Source organism: Chelonia mydas, chromosome 5, assembly GCF_015237465.2.
Source record: "Chelonia mydas isolate rCheMyd1 chromosome 5, rCheMyd1.pri.v2, whole genome shotgun sequence".
Classification (NCBI taxonomy): Eukaryota; Metazoa; Chordata; order Testudines; family Cheloniidae; genus Chelonia; species Chelonia mydas.
The window spans coordinates 89,356,721-89,374,583 of record NC_051245.2 but is presented as its reverse complement, the minus strand read 5'-3'; the positions used below and the strand labels follow the sequence as shown (position 1 = coordinate 89,374,583).

Here is a 17,863-nt window from a genome sequence, read left to right as displayed (position 1 = left end):
ATATGACCCTCTAAGTCAGTTCCTGACAACCTTTAGACTAGAAAAGCAAAGATATATTTAAGGATAATAATTATCCAAACTGACAGGTTTCAGAATAGCAGCCGTGTTAGTCTGTATTCGCAAAAAGAAAAGGAGTACTTGTGGTACCTTAGAGACTAACATCCGATGCATCCGATGAAGTGAGCTGTAGCTCACGAAAGCTTATGTTCAAATAAATTTATTAGTCTCTAAGGTGCCACAAGTACTCCTTTTCTTTTTGCGGAATGCATCCGATGAAGTGAGCTGTAGCTCACGAAAGCTTATGCTCAAATAAATTTGTTAGTCTCTAAGGTGCCACAAGTACTCCTTTTCTTTTTGCAAATTATCCAAACTGTATTCATGTGGTAAACAGATGCAGCTGGAGATAAAAACGCAGTGAAATTTAGCATGAGCTTCCTCCTTATGCTGTGGTAAATAATGATTAATTTTAAAGAAACAGGCAATGTCACATGCCACTGTAATGTGATTCATTTTTATTTAGTTTAGATTAGCACTCAAACAACAGACTAGGAAAAAGTTTGATTACCAGGTCAAACAGTAACAGATCTTTGATAAATGTTGTTTGCTTCTGACATGTCCATTTTTGTTACTGAAATTTCTATTGCCATACAAATTATAGCTCTTATCTGATAGGACATTAAGTTACCCACTAAGCCTCTGCAAAGAGATTAGGTACAAGGAAAAGGAAAGAAAGTTGAAGGAAAAGATATATAAATAAGACAGAACAGCCTTATCAATTTTAATTGTTGGTGAATGAATTAAAGATTATTAGCGATTACCTGCTGTGGTGTACTCTTACAGTGATATAGTAATGGACAGATTTTTTTTACAACTTAGTAATAGATAGCTAAGATAGGGTATGGTCATGAAAGGATACAGTCAACCTGTGGAACTCTTTGCCAGATGATGTTGTGAAGGCCAAGACTACAAGCGGGTTCAAAAAAGAACTAGATAAATTCATGGAGGATAGTAGCCAGGTTGGGCAGGGATAGTCTCCCTAGCTTCCGTTTGCCAGAAGCTGAGAATGGGCGACGGGGGATGGATATTTACCTGATGATTACCTGTTCTGTTCATTCCCTCTGGGGCACCTGGCATTGGCCACTGTTGGAAGACAGGATACTGGGCTAGATGGACCATTGGTCTGACCCACTATGGCTGTTCTTATGCTTCTTCATTTATTGAATAGTGGAACACAAGCTGCTCGGTTACAGTATATTCTAAAGGTATTTTGTATAATTCTACAAATCATCCTTATTGTTGATTGTAACTCTGAGATCTTAAAATTGAATTGTATTTTCTTACAATCTCTTTTGCCCTTACATCATTTGCTTAATGGGTTGGGTTTGATTATTTATTTATTTAAGTGCCTATCATGTTAGCTCCTTAAAACCAGGCTCCTTAAAACCATTCAATATTAAACAAATACACACATAATAAATGGATAATTTTACTCTGAGATGTGCCGTTGGAAGAATAGCATCTTGGGGTTCTAGTTCGTTATCTCTCAAAGAACTGAAAGCCCATCTGGTTGTATGGGTGTAATGTGTAAAGTGTAAAAAAGCCAAAATGACTGAAATTAAAAATGTAATAGTAATAGACTATCATGAATCCCACTGGTGCCTGAACCTGGTGATATTCTGAACAAAAAGAGCTCCCAATCATCCTAGTAGCTGTTTCCATTTTTTCACATTGACACTCGGAGTGATAATCTTAGAATCACATTATATAAATGATTCCTTATCAAGTCTGCTCACTTTATAAGTACAAAAGTCATTTTCTGAATACTATTCCTGTAAACTTTATCTTAAAAGTTAAGCATGTAAGAACATAAGAACAGCCATACTGGGTCAGACCAAAGGTTCATCAAGCCCAGTATCCTGTCCTCTGACAGTGGCCAATGGCAGGTGCCCCAAGGGAATGAACAGACAGGTTATCATCAAGTGATCCATGCCCAGTCACCCAATCCCAGCTTCTGGCAAACAGAGGCTAGGGACACCATTCCTGCATATCCTGGCTAATAGCCATTGATGGACCTATCTTCCATGAATCTAACTAGCTCCCTTTTGATCCCCATTATAGTATTGGCCTTCACAACACCCTCTGGTAAGGAGTTCCAGAGGTTGACAGTGCGTTGCGTGAAAAAATACTTTCTTGTGTTTGTTTTAAAGCTGCTACCCATTATTTTCATTTGGTGCCCCCTTGTTCTTGTATTATGAGAAGGAGTAGATAACACAGCCAGGGCACAAGGAGAGCATAAAGGTGATTTGATTGTGTTACTTCCTTATTTACTTTCCTCTATACCACTCGTGATTTTATAAACCTTTACCATATCTCCCCTTAGTTGCCTCTTTTCCAAGCTGAAAAGTCCCAGTCTTATTACTCTCGCCTCATACGGAAGCTGTTCTATACCCCTAATCCATTTATTGCCCTTTTCTGAACCTTTTCCAATTCCAATATATCTTTTTTGAGATGGGGCGACCACATCTGCACGCAGTATTCAAGGTGTGGGTGTGCCATGGATTTATATAGAGGCAATATGATATTTTCTGTCTTATTATCTATCCCTTTCTTGATGATTCACAACATTCTGTTCACTTTTTTGACTGCCGCTGCACATTGAGGGGATGATTTCAGAGAACTATCCACAATGACTCCAAGATCTCTTTCTTGAGTTGTAACAGCTAATTTAGACCACATCATTGTATATGTATTGTTAGGATTATGTTTTCTAATGTGCATTACTTTGCATTTATCAACATGTGCTTAAGTACTTTACTTATTTCAAGCAGGGAGCAGATCTATTGAATAAGAATTGTCATTTTTAAAAAGGCACTTTTAGAAAATAGAGTTAGTTAAAATTAAGGTTATCAGTAGCTATACAAATCACTATTCTTACTAGCATTAATCTCCTAGAAGATGCACCTCAATACTGTCCTGCTGGTACATAATCCATAAAATGCCTAACTGATGGAATATACCTTATACAGTCTATGAAATCATAGAATCATATAACTGGAAGGGACCTTGAGAGGTCATCTAGTCCAGTCCCCTGCGCTCGTGGCAGGACTAATTATCTAGACCAGGTATTTGTCTAACCTTCTCTTAAAAATCTCCAATGATGGAGATTCCACAACCTCCCTCGGCAATTATTCCTGTGCTTAACCAACCTGAGAGTTAGGAAGTTTTTCCTAATGTCCAACCTAAACCTCCCTTGCTGCAATTTACGCCCATTGCTTCTTGTCCTATCCTCAGAGGTTAAGAAAAGCAACTTTTCTTCCTCCTCCTTGTATATGTTGTTATTAATGGATTGATCTGTTTCAGGGCTTGTGACACAGGAATGCTAGGCTACTGGGAGTGATTTTTATTTTTAAATAAATCAATGAGGCATTTGTCTTCAAAATAAAGGACACATAATGAATGGACTTTACAAGAACACAGGAAAAAATAGTTAGGTTAAATGTTAGGTCCATCTTGAAGATTTAATTCATGAATAACAATTTTATAGACATACCACTGCCCCCACCATATGCCTGATATTCTACTCCCACTCCATTTTCAGTGACATCAAAAGCTGGCTTTAGAGTAATTCAAGTGAAGCAAAGTGCTCTTTGGATTACTGTGTAAATAGAGATTTCGTTACTGTGAGTAATTATATTGAGCTGCTGATGGAAGAACAAAATGACCTGGGGAACAATAATAAAGCACTGTGAATAAACCTTAATTATTTTGGAACTCTCAATGGTATTATAAATAAATCAGAATTAATAACTTCCTATCACGTGCCCTTCATCTTCTTTGCCCTAACTCATCTTTCCAGTCCTATCTATTATAATTTCATTACTATTCTTTGTTTTGGTTTTCACCAAGAAGGTTGGTGGTGATTGGACGTCTAACATAGTGAATGCCAGTGAAAAAGAGGTAGGATCAGAAGAGGCTAAAATAGGGAAAGAACAAGTTAAAAATTACTTGGACAAATTAGATGTCTTCAAGTCACCAGGGCCTGATGAAATGCATCCTAGAATACTCAAGGAGCTGACTGAGGAGATATATTAGCTATTAGCGATTATCTTTGAGCAGTAATGGAAGACAGGAGAGATTCCAGAAGACTGGAAAAAGGCAAATATAGTGCCCATATATGAAAAGGGAAAAAAGGACAACCCAGGGAATTACAGACCAGTCAGCTTAACTTCTGCACCCGGAAAGATAATGGAGCCAATAATTAAGCAATCAATTTCCAAACATCTAGAAGACAATAAGGTGATAAGTAACAGTCAGCATGGATTTGTCAAAAACAAATCATGTCAAACTAGCCTGATAGAAAAGGAGGACTTGTGGCATCTTAGAGACTAACAAATTTATTTGAGCGTAAGCTTCCGTGAGCTACAGCTCACTTCATTGGATGCATTCAGTGGAAAATACAGTGGGGAGATTTATATACACAGAGAACATGAAACAATGGGTGTTACCATACACACTGTAATGAGAATGATCAGGGAAGGTGAGCTATTACCAGCAGGAGAGCGGGGTGCGGGGGGGAAGAGGAGGGAACCTTTTGTAGTGATAATCAAGGTGGGCCATTTCCAGCAGTTGACAAGAACATCTGAGGAACAGTGTGTGTGTGTGTGTGGGGAATAAACATGGGGAAATAGTTTTACTTTGTGTAATGACCCATCCACTCCCAGTCTTTATTCAAGCCTAAGTTAATTGTATCCAGTTTGCAAATTAATTCCAATTCAGCAGTCTCTCGTTGGAGTCTGTTTTTGAAGTTTTTTTGTTGAAGTATTGCCACTTTTAGGTCTGTAATCGAGTGACCAAAGAGATTGAAGTGTTCTCTTTTGAATGTTATAATTCTTGACATCTGATTTGTGTCCATTTATTCTTTTACGTAGAGACTGTCCAGTTTGGCAAATGGCAGAGGGGCAGTACATGGCAGAGCGGCATTGCTGGCACATGATGGCATATATCACATTGGTAGATGTGGAGGTGAACGAGCCTCTGATAGTGTGGCTGATGTGATTAGGCCCTTTGATGGTGTCCCCTGAATAGATATATGGACAGAGTTGGCAACGGGCTTTGCTGTAAGGATAGGTTCCTGGGTTAGTGGTTCTGTTGTGTGGTGTGTGGTTGCTGGTGAGTATTTGCTTCAGGTTGGGGGGCTGTCTGTAAGCAAGGACTGGCCTGTCTCCCAAGATCTGTGAGAGTGATGGGTTGTCCTTCAGCATAGGTTGTAGATCCTTGATGATGCGTTGGAGAGGTTTTAATTGGGGGCTGAAGGTGATGGCTAGTGGCGTTCTGCACAGACACACCCCTGGAACTCCGACCAGGGGTATTGTATCTGCTACCCAAGATCCATAAACCTGGAAATCCTGGATGCCCCATCATCTCAGGCATTGGCACCCTGACAGCAGGACTGTCTGGCTATGTAGACTCCCTCCTCAGGCCCTACTCTACCAGCACTCCCAGCTGTCTTCGAGACACCATTGACTTCCTGAGGAAACTACAATCCATCGGTGATCTTCCTGAAAACACCATCCTGGCCACTATGGATGTAGAAGCCCTCTACACCAACATTCCACACAAAGATGGACTACAAGCCATCAGGAACAGTATCCCCGATAATGTCACGGCAAACCTGGTGGCTGAACTTTGTGACTTTGTCCTCACCCATAACTATTTCACATTTGGGGACAATGTATACCTTCAAATCAGCGGCACTACCATGGGTACCCGCATGGCCCCACAGTATGCCAACATTTTTATGGCTGACTTAGAACAATGCTTCCTCAGCTCCCATCCCCTAATGCCCCTATTCTACTTGCGCTACACTGATGACATTTTCATCATCCGGACCCATGGAAAAGAAGCCCTTGAGGAATTCCACCATGATTTCAACAATTTCCATCCCATCATCAACCTCAGCCTGGACCAGTCCACACAAGAAATCCACTTCCTGGACACTACGGTGCTAATAAGCAATGGTCACATAAACACCACCCTATACCGGAAACCTACTGACGGCTATGCATACCTACATGCCTCCAGCTTTCATCCAGACCACACCACACGATCCAATGTCTACAGCCAAGATCTACGATACAACCGCATTTGCTCCAACCCCTCAGACAGAGACAAACACCTACAAGATCTCTATCAAGCTTTCTTACAACTACAATACCCACCTGCTGAAGTGAAGAAACAGATTGACAGAGCCAGAAGAGTACCCAGAAGTGACCTACTACAGGACAGGCCCAACAAAGAAAATAACAGAACGCCACTAGCCATCACCTTCAGCCCCCAACTAAAACCTCTTCAATGCATCATCAAGGATCTACAACCTATCCTGAAGGACGACCCATCACTCGCACAGATCTTGGGAGACAGGCCAGTCCTTGCTTACAGACAGCCCCCCAGCCTGAAGCAAATACTCACCAGCAACCACACACCACACAACAGAACCACTAACCCAGGAACCTATCCTTACAGCAAAGCCTGTTGCCAACTCTGCCCACATATCTATTCAGGGGACACCATCATAGGGCCTAATCACATCAGCCACACTATCAGAGGCTCATTCACCTGCACATCTACCAATGTGATATCATCATGTGCCAGCAATGCCCCTCTGCCATGTACATTGGCCAAACTGGACAGTCTCTACGTAAAAGAATAAATGGACACAAATCAGACGTCAAGAATTATAACATTCAAAAAACAGTCGGAGAACACTTAGATTCATAGATATTTAGGTCAGAAGGGACCATTATGATCATCTAGTCTGATCTCCTGCACAACACAGGCCACAGAATTTCACCCACCACTCCTGCAAAAAACCTCACACCTATATCTGTGCTACTGAAGTCCTCAAATCGTGGTTCAAAGACTTCAAGGAGCAGAGAATCCTCCAGCAAGTGACCCGTGCCCACTTCAATCTCTTTGGTCACTCGATTACAGACCTAAAAGTGGCAATACTTCAACAAAAAAACTTCAGAAACAGACTCCAACGAGAGACTGCTGAATTGGAATTAATTTGCAAACTGGATACAATTAACTTAGGCTTGAATAAAGACTGGGAGTGGATGGGTCATTACACAATGTAAAACTATTTCCCCATGTTTATTCTCCCCCCTCCCTCCCTCCCCCCCCCCGTCTCCCCGCGTTCCTCAGATGTTCTTGTCAACTGCTGGAAATGGCCCACCTTGATTATCACTACAAAAAGTTCCCCCCCATTCCCCGCGCTCTCCTGCTAGTAATAGCTCACGTTACCTGATCACTTCCATTACAGTGCGTATGGTAACACCCATTGTTTCATGTTCTCTGTGTATATAAATCTCCCCACTGTATTTTCCACTGCATGCATCCGATGAAGTGAGCTGTAGCTCACGAAAGCTTATGCTCAAATAAATTGGTTAGTCTCTAAGGTGCCACAAGTCCTCCTTTTCTTTTTGCGGATACAGACTAACACGGCTGCCACTCTGTAACCTGATAGCTTTCTTTGACAGGGTAACAAGCCTTATGGATAGCGGGGAAGCGGTAGACATGGTATAGCTTGACTTTAGTCAAGCTTTCGATACTGTCTCGCATGACCTTCTCATAAACAAACTAGGGAAATGCTACCTAGATGGAGCTACTATAAAGTGGGTGCAAAACTAGTTGGAAAACCGTTCCCACAGAGTAATCAGTGGTTCACAGTCATGCTGGAAGGGCATAATGAGTGGGGACCCACAGGGATCAGTTCTGAGTCCGGTTCTGTTTAATATCTTCATCAATGATTTAGATAATAGCATAGAGAGTGCACTTATAAAGTTTGTGGACGATACCAAGCTGGGAGGGGTTGCAAGTGCTTTGGATGATAGGATTAAAATTCAAAATGATCTGGATGAGAAATGGTCTGAAGTAAATACTGTAGGATGAAATTCAATAAGGACAAATGCAAAGTACTCCATTTAGGAAGGAACAATCAGTTGCACACATACAAAAAGGGAAATGATTGCCTAGGAAGGAGTACTGCAGAAAGGGATCTGGAGATCATAGTGGATCAGAGGCTAAATATGAGTCAACAGTGTAATGCTGTTGCAAAAAAAGCGAACATCATTCTGGAATGTATTAGCAGGAGTGTTGTGAGCAAGACACGAGAAGTAATTCTTCCTCTCTACTCTGCTCTGATTAGGCCTCAACTGGAATATTGTGGCCAGTTCTGGACGCCACATTTCAGGAAGGATGTGGACAAACTGGAGAGAGTTCAGAGAAGAGCAACAAAAATTATTAAAGGTCTATAAAACATGACTTATGAGGGAAGATTGAAAAAATTGGGCTTGTTTAGTCTGGAGAAGAGAAGACTGAGAGGGGACATAATAACAGTTTTCAAGTACATAAAAGGTTGTTACAAGGAGGAGGGGGGAAATTGTTCTCATTAACTTCTGAAAATAGGACAAGAAGCAATGGGCTTAAATTGCAGCAAGGGAGGTTTAGGTTGTACATTAGGAAAAACTTCCTAACTGTCAGGGTGGTTAAGCACTGGAATAAATTGCCTAGGGAGGTTGTGGAATCTCCATCATTGGAGATTTTTAAGAACAGGTTAGACAAACACCTGTCAGGGATGGTCTAGATAATTAGTCTTGCCATGAATGCAGGGGACTGGATTAGATGACCTCTTGAGGTCCCTTCCAGTTCTATGATACTAACATTCTAAACTTTAAGGGCCCCATTCTGAGAATGGGAGTCTCTGCTCAAAAATGTGCACACAACTGCGTGTTTGCAGATGCTTAGTTTGTACACACAACTATGATAATTGCAAATGGTTATTTAGACACTCAAGTGCTTAATTTGCACTCACAATTACAGCAATTTCCGCCCTTTTTTTTTAACATGGCCCTAAAAGTTTAAAATGGGAAATTGTTTCATAAATGCTAGTAAAAACACAAATTTTCAAAGAGCAGGGAGGAGTGACTAGAGAAGAATAGCTCATTTGGTTATGTAAAAATAGTTAATTACTTTACAAGTTGTGTGGCATAAAAACTAATGCTAACTATTTAAGATAAATATTTTAATTTTATGACTGCTTGTGAAACTGACCAAATTATGGGCTTGGTTTTCCAAGTTAAGTGTGTAATGCATATTTTATGCATATGCTTAATTTATGGCTCCAAATTCCCAACTTGTGCATATAAATTGGGTAATTTTACATGCACATGGCCAGGTCAAGTAACCCAGTTTGAATGAGATAAATTCAAAGTACCTGGCTACCCAGCAGCTGAGTTGTTAGAGTTTGCTGAACTATAAAACAGGAAGACTGTGCTTATATGAAATCTTCTCCCATCCCAATATGACAGAAACATGTTAATTCAGAAGTCAGTATTTTATCTCAAGCTCAGGAACGTCTTTTATGGAGATTGGATGCACACACACACAGGGACTATCAGCTCAATTCATTGTGTAATCACTAACACCTGTGCAAAGTAGTGTAAAACACTACCAAATCAGGATGGTGGTGGTTTATATCTACTTTGCACTGGTGTGAACTACTATACAGTATGCATGGCAATGATGAATCTTGAACTTCCAGCAGGAATCCATTAACAGGCTCAACTATTATTTAAGCTACTATGCAAAAGTGGTGCTGTTGGATCAAATGGGCAAATCTAGTCTATGTAAAAATATTAGCTTCTCTATTTTGCAAAGATTCCTGATCATAATCACATGCTCAGTTCCATGATCATATACGTCAGTTGCAAGGCATAATAATTTTAAATATAATGTAGTTTTTTCAATACAGAAATTAATAGGAGATACAAAGGACTGCCTGGCTTAGTAATATGGCAGCTGAATTTTGGCCTGTCATTCAGGAGGCTGAGACATTGGCAAATTTTTGCTTGGAGTGGGGGTGAAATGGGTGGAAAAGTTGCTCATTCAAAAAAAAAAAATTACCCTTGTAAGAATGTTTTCTCAGCTACTGAGTCATGTTTGTTTTTATGCTGATCACTCTCGATATTGATGTGTGTATCCTCCTGGAAAACAGATACATAAAAATATAGTGAATATGATATATTTCTCTTAAAGACAGCTGAGGTGGTTTCACAGGGCAAAATTTGGTTTCATTCTGTAGCTGAATCACAATCAGCATGCAGTCTCAACAGGAACTCTCAAGAGTAACATCTCATTCCACTTATTCTATTCATGACACACATTCTCTCTCATTTTGCATACAGCTCTGATTCAGCTTTGCGGTACCAACACTGTTATTAACATCAAGCACACTCAGTAGTTATATAGCATAGCTGTCAAGTGATGAGCTTTTTGAATTTTGAACCTTCTCAAAGCCCACAAAATTTGAAAGGGGGAGGTAAAGAAAGAGACTAGCCTGGCCCCTCTATGTCACTAGATGAGGAAAAGAGCCAAGAACAGAATAGCTTTGTATAGCTGATCAAAAGTGAATTTTATATTCTAGGTGGATCTTGTAGCACTGCCTATTAAGGTTACCTGACTTTTCATTTTAAGACCCTGTTTTCAGTTAATTATAACTTTTGCCAAACTTTAACCACTTAGGCTGAAATTTTCCATGCCAGGTGCCTGCTCAGCGCTCAGTGTTTTTTGGCTAGTGTCAGTCAAAGTAGTCCAGTTGCTTCCAAGAAGGTGGCTAGGGAAGCATATGTTGTTTTGCCCATGTTTAAAAAATTCTGGAAACATTTTATTTGAAAATCTCTAGCACCCCCTTGCTTTAGAACAGGGACTTGAAGTCTGGCAGGGAGGTAGCCTTTTTGTCAGGGATATCCTTTTAGGCAGATTTTTAACGAAACAATTAACCTGGCCAAGTTATAAGCCTTTGAAATTTTGTAGTTTACATATGACAGCTTTTAATTTTAACAGCTAAAAGCTCTAAAGATTTTATCCACCCTGACCATGCTTGAGCTTCTCACAGCTCCTAGTGCTGACCAGACTGCATGTGCAATTCACATTGAGCAACTGAGCATGCTCCATCCCCTCACAACTTCTACAGGTAAACAAACTGGACATGCCCAGTCCCCAAAGAGTGACTGAGCATGCTCCAGACTGGTGATATGGTGGCTCAGAAGGACTTTCCCTGTAATAGCAGTTCCCAATAGCTCAAGGCTGGGGTGGGGCCAGGTACTGGAACTGAGAGCAAGGAGCCTGTCTCTCCTGTGTTCTCTGTGACCCTATCCCCTGCTGGCACCCTGACAGTGGGAAGGAGGAAACCACCTGATTTGATTGCAGAGGGACAAAAGGCAGAGTGGGGGGAGGGAAAGAAATAGACTGAGACAGTTACTTGCAGGAGGAGAAACTGACTAGAAGTTGGGGGGTGGGGGGACATGCTCCTTCATAAACCATATTTCTCTGAGGTATAAAGTATGCATCAAACATAGCCAGAACACTTTCACAGTCATCTTTGTGTCGGACTTCAGTAGAATTAAAGGATTTGATCTGCTTGCTTCCTCAGAGCATAAATTAAAGAAGATACCTATATATCTCTAGTTTCTTTGTGGTGCTTGGTAGCAATGTAAAATCTTTCAAAATATTGTTTCTAGTTTGTCCATTCTGAAGGTTTGTCACAGCCAAAATTCTCTGGGGACACTGAAGAGTGGCATGTTGATGAGATCCTGCAAGCTTGGTTACAGCTTTCCTTCTGTTTGTGTTCTTAGTTTACTCCTGACACCATGTCATGTACTTCTGTCCCAGATAAGGACTGGTCACAGAGCTTGCTTATACACAGCAGATATGTCCATTATAGGATCCTTTAATGCTCTGCCAGGTATGACTAAGGTTTGCTTTAAATAAGGTATTTTACATACAGTGCCAATTAGTAGCTGAATAGTATAATACAGTTTAGTTTCCATTACAATGGGATTTCCTCCAAAACACCACTTATATCCGGGACTGGTTCCTCTCTACCAATTTCAACTCGTTACCTTCCAGTCATTTTTGTTCTTTTTGCCCCTTCTACTCAAATTCCTAATGTCACCTGCTTTCATATTTTCACAGATTCTTTTCAGTACATCACAACATAAAGCATTCTTCTTTGTCCCTTATAAATTAAAATGTTAAAAATAAAAATTAACCAAAATAAATATGTACAAACAATATCACAATTTTGTCTTAATATATCAATGCCAAATTTATTTGTGAAGTTCAGCTACAATTCTTGAGCCTGATTTGCATTTATACTACTGCCCTTTAAACCATTCTGGCAGAGTATTACACTTACATTTCCTGTAAGATCCTTTTACACTGCCAGAATGGTGAAAAGAGGCCTTAGTGTAAATTCTGTTCTTTCTTTGTCAGCTGAAAACTGTAAAGTAATTGAAGGTTTTCACATAATTAACTGAATTTTCTGTAATACAAGGAAAGCAGTCCCCATATGTTGTTTTTGTTCTTATCCCCTTTCAATGTGTTATTTTAGCATGTGACGAAAGAGACTGTAATAATCAATTGTACACTACTTGGTATGGGGCTGGAAATATTACAGTGTGCAATTATATTGTGAAGCAGGACAATGTTGTCTTAAAAATATGTACTGATGCAACCATACTATGGACTATACACTAGCCTCCAAAGAGGAAGTTTTATTCAGTTTGGCTGGTAGTTTGGAGTAATTGTGTGTTGAGTAATTTTAGACTTTGTATGCCATAAATATTTATGCTACTTATGTTCACAAAACTAGTTTATAAATCAAGACCTGTCACTATTTTTCTCCTGTTCAGTCTATTTTTTTCTGCTGCATATTATACACTCTGTTGAAAGCTCTGAAATGCCCTAAGTTCATTTCCAGGGAGACCATTTGAAGCAAACTAGCTCAATGGGAAAACTAACAAAATAATTAAAGTGGCACGTAGGGAAAAAAAAATTTGCTCAGAAGCTACCACTCATTTTCCTATGTGACAGTCCAAAGCTACATGGATAGAGGTCTGTTTGTAGCCTTCGTGATTCAAATTTCCATGAGAGGGCCCTGAAAGCCTTTCAGCTCTGTGGAGCTAGACTGTTGTATATTATCTGCCCTATTCTACTTAACTTTGATTACTTTCTTTTTGATCTTCACTGGGAAATAAAATGAAGATCAAACGTGAATCAAGCCACTCGTACTGTAGGTAGTATTTGCCAACCAAGGGGTTCTTTCCACTATACATCTGTAGCAGGGTTCTATCCTGATGGATCTAAAGTGATGAGGCTATCAGAGTGCCATTTTCTCTATAGTTAAATTAGGGTTATACTGCATCTGTTCATTTTGGATAGGTGGAATCAAGAGACTCAAACCTAAATTACAGCTGATCACATAGAATGAAAAATGGGCTCATTTACTTGGCTCTATCTTCCCAAGTCAGACCTCCTAACTCTCAATTTTGCCATGATACAGTCATGCTTAAAATGCAAAACAGTGGGGGCTAAAATATGATTCTGAGTGTCCTGGGAAGGGAGCACTCTTGGGAGTCATAAGTAAGGCTATGGTTTTGTCATGGAGGTCGCGGAAGTCACAGAATCCGTGACTTCCGAAGACCTCCATGACTTCAGCCTCGGTTGCTGGACCTGCAGGGTTCCGCCACCTCCCTCAGTGGCAGGGAGCTGTAAGGTACTCCCTGCCACTGAGGTAGCAGTCTCCCAAGCTCTCATCTGCCATGGGCAGCAGAGGTACCCTGCAGCTCCCAGCCACCACAGGCAGGGCGGGGTACCCTGCAGCTCCCTGGCCACCACCGTTGGGCAGAGGAACCCCTACAGCTCCCCAGCTGCCACCGCAGGGCAGGGACACCCTGGCAGCTCCCCGCCACCGCCTCAGGGCAGGGGGACCCTGTAGCTCCTGGCCACCGCCACAGGGCAGGGGGACCATGGCAGCTCCCATTGGCTGGGAACAGCGAACCGTGGCCACGGGGAGCTGCGGGGTGCTGTGCCTGTGGACAGTCAACGTCAGCAAAATGTCTCGGAGCCCGCAATCAGATTATCCTGATGGGATGCATGTGGCCGGAGGACCACAGGTTGCCCACCACTGTACTAGAAACTTACAGGATGTTCATTCTCATGCTACTCTGCTGGCATTTGCTGGTGCTATATAATGGTCAGGTGTCTTGTGAGGTCAGAGATCCACCAAGGGCCTGGTCCTACAAAAGCTTATGGCTGTGAGTAACTTTACTCACACAAGCAGTGCCCTAGAAATCAACAGGGCCCTAAATGCAGTGAAACCTGGGTTTTCAGCCATTTGTTTGTGGTAGATCATAAAAGGCAGATCTCTTGCCAATAGTTCTTCTACCAGAAGTGATTGCAATTCATTTCACAGAGATTAAGGGCTTGTCTTCACAGCACCACAATCCAGAGTACGGGGTCTGATTTGTAAAGCACTTTGAAGCATTGTGCTCTATTTGCCTCATGTAGACCCTGCTGGCACAAACTAAAAGGTACCTACAAAGTAGTTTGTCCCAGCAGAATCTCCATGGGACAGGTAGAGCACAACACTTAGTGTGCTCTACAAATCACACTCCCATACTCCAGACTGTGGTGAAATTTAGACAAGCGTTAAGTACAACAGATGTACTTAGCTCTTCCTAGAGTCTGAAGCCCCTGTTGTGAAAGACGCATAAAAAGTTGAGAGGTATTTCCAGAACACATGTACAATTCGAAACACATCTAAAAACATAATGTGGTGACTGCATAGATGGTGCAATAAATAGGATAATACTCTACACAGAACACCCAAGGCTACGATGTTCCAGGCATAACTTCCCTGCCCTTTGAACTGTATAATACATAGGTAGGCTAATATACTCAGGAACTGAGGGGAAAAAATTAATTTCAAATGGTTATATAACAGGGATTTAGCCAAATAACTTCTTTCTTTTGGGTTTTCAGAATAACAAAGAGAACCTATTTGCACCATTGAAAATGTTTAAAATACAATATTATGATACTAATTTATGATACCTTTGTCAATCTGCCTTCCTAGAACAGCATGAAAAATAGAGATACACGAAACAAAAGTTAAAGGCTACATTGTGTCTGGCCCTGCGCAAGTCTAAAAGCATCTGAGGGAAGTGGGGGTAAGAAACTTACTACCTTTCTTTCCTGTGACAAGGCCAGGCACAATCCCAGAGCTGGGACTGAGAGATTGTCTACATGGAAAGTTAGTGTGCACCAAGCCAGGGTGTGAATTTACAGTGCACTACCTACTCAGCATTAACTTCCTGTGCGGACACTTACTGTCCATAATAGTGCTTTTGTGCAGTTTAGCTTAGTATAGGGCACTGCCTGACGGCTCCTTTAGTGTGTAGTAAGAGTATCCACGTGGGGAGTTAGTGCTGAGAAACTAGCATGCTGTAAATTCACACTCTAGCTCGCTGCACACAACTTCTCCATTTAGACAAGCTCTCAGGGGGCATTAGAACTTCTGGAGATTAGGCCTGATGGACATGTGACCTCACAGGCCAATATGGGGAGAGCACATACTGAATTCTGTGAAAGGGCCTACATTCCTCTGAAGTCCCCAGAATAATGGTTCCTGCCTCAGGCACACACCACTTCCGAGAATCTGCAGTGTGTCTATCTGCATTGCTATCTTATATGTACATGTAAGAAGGGCTGGCTGAAAATTTCAGTGAAAACTTTTTTTTTTTTTAACAGATAATTGGGTTTTGACTAAACAAAAAATGTTATGGAATGTGCCTCATTTCCTCAGTTTTTTCACTTTCAACAAAAATACAAAACTGACAAATGTTGGTTTTTGGCTGAAAATCTGTTGTTTTTGTTGAAATTTTCTGTGGAAAATCCCTCATTTTCTGACCATCTTTTCTAAAATACTCATCTTCCTTGAATCTTAGTGCCTCACAATCATTAATGGATTTTATCCTCATAGCACTCTTGTGAGGTAGGGCAGCACTATCCCCATTTCCTTAGAGAGGGAACTAAGGAAAAGGGTAGATTAAGTGACTTGCCCCAAATCATGCAGGAACTCTGTGGGTGAGCCACGAATCAAACCCAGCTCTCTGAAGCCCAGTGCCCATCTTTCTTCCCTCTAGCATGGACCATGGGCTGGGTCTTAAGGGCACAATCTTACATTACCAGTACTCTTTCTAACTGAAGAATTTCATTGATGGCACTTTAGATTAATTTGTCGTTCCACTTTAAAAAACAGATTTTTATTGATCTCTAATACATAACACCCTTATAAAGAAAGAAGGGCTGTTTATAAAGTGGGTTTCTTTTGTCCCACTCTCCTATTTAAAGTAGACTATAACAAATATACTGAATCGTTAAGATTTTCAAAATAATTATAATTTGCCTCAGAAGCAGTTGGAATTGTCTCATGTGACACCAGCCCTCTTGGCTGACACACCAGAGACTGAATGTGTCGGGTGACCTCCAGAATTAAAAGCATGAACTACTGCAGCTTGAGCTATAGCTCTGTAGCTGGGGTCTGTAACAACTCATATCTTCAAGGGATCAGCACAGAGGGGGAATGGTAACACCCTCCCCCACCCCCACTGGGTTATACAATGTTAGCAATTTCTTTAAATATCCCTGAATCTACATCTATTGTGTTAAAATGTTTAAAAAACATGAACTTGGAATAGAATTTGATTTTTTTGGCTTTCAGACTCATTGTGTCTGAAAGCATTTGTTAGGGGTCCCATACTGCTGTGCCCTTTTAAGTCTACAATATTTTAACCTGAGTTGTCCCCCCAAGCACTGCTGGAAATTAGTGTAGCACATGAGCTGCTGAAGTGTGGTACAGACTGTTGGAGTTCTGCTAGTGAGCATTTACCCCATATTTCTCCAAGTGTTTGGATTTACTTCCAAAAAACAGTACTGTAGGGCCCACCACAAACACAGTGGGCCAGATTCTGATCTCATCTTGACCCATGTATCTCAGGAGTAACTAGAAGGATTCCAGATTTACAGTGGTGCAACAAAGATCACAACCTGGTGTAACATGTCACCAGTGGAAGAGCAGTGCCATTATAGGCAATCAGAGTAGCTAGTGGTGAATTAACTCTTTTTGTTGCCCTGGATGAAGTCTAAAAATGTTGGCCTTGCACACTCACTCCTTTCTCCTTGCATTTAAGGGCAGCAAATAAAAAACTTGTTACCACTGCTTTTAGGCCTCTTGCCACCAAACTCAGTCACTGAACAAGACTTCAAATCAGGCAAATGTATTAACTAAAGCATCTAATGGAGCTGCTTGAAATATGGAGATTTTTTTGTGAAAATATTGATGAAATCTTTGCTGTGCACTAACTTCACCATGCAGACAAGCCCTAAGTTCAAGTTCTAGAATTGTGTCTGACCTTTTGAAGGTAAAGGAAGGAAAGAAAAGTTTTAATTTTCAAAATTTTTTGACTATCTCTAGTAAATCTAAGTGATTAGTGACTTACGACATGGGCCAAGTCATACAGCCAAAGGAAATGAAATAGAAACATTTGATGTAAAACCATCTGTATAGCATTTCTGTCACCCTTTGACCATTGGATGTTACCTCTTATTTACTGTTGCCCTGGGATTTGGGCCATCTAGTGGATGTGTAATTACAGCACAAAACCAAGCATGTGCTCAATTCGGGGAGATAGGGTATAATTTTATGTCCTGTCGGAAAAATAGCCTCACTAAAAGTGCTGGAGAGCCAAACCAACACTTTCAACTGTGAACCCTCCAAAAACCAGCAAAACCTAAGAGGAAGAAAATACTTCTTTCAGTGTCAGTGGATTCTGGAAAGTGGAATTCCATTTTGCTTATGGTCAAAAATGTTTACAGTGTAGAATCTGCCCATGAGGTTTTAGATTAATAAGTTAAATAAAACCCATAAAGACAGAGGGAAAAAAATCAGGGGCCTCATAGC

At 40.9% G+C, this 17,863-nt stretch overlaps 1 protein-coding gene across 2 annotated transcripts in view; it reads right to left on the bottom strand.

The window, feature by feature from the left end:
• Window positions 1–17,863, bottom strand: part of SLC28A3 (solute carrier family 28 member 3) — a 74,328-nt gene that overhangs the window by 40,554 nt on the left and 15,911 nt on the right. For both annotated transcript variants that reach the window (XM_043547444.1, XM_007065603.3), the window contains exon 3: window positions 9,964–10,043. In XM_043547444.1, the coding sequence (XP_043403379.1) occupies window positions 9,964–10,043 (80 nt within the window). The remainder of the gene's footprint in view (window positions 1–9,963; window positions 10,044–17,863) is intronic.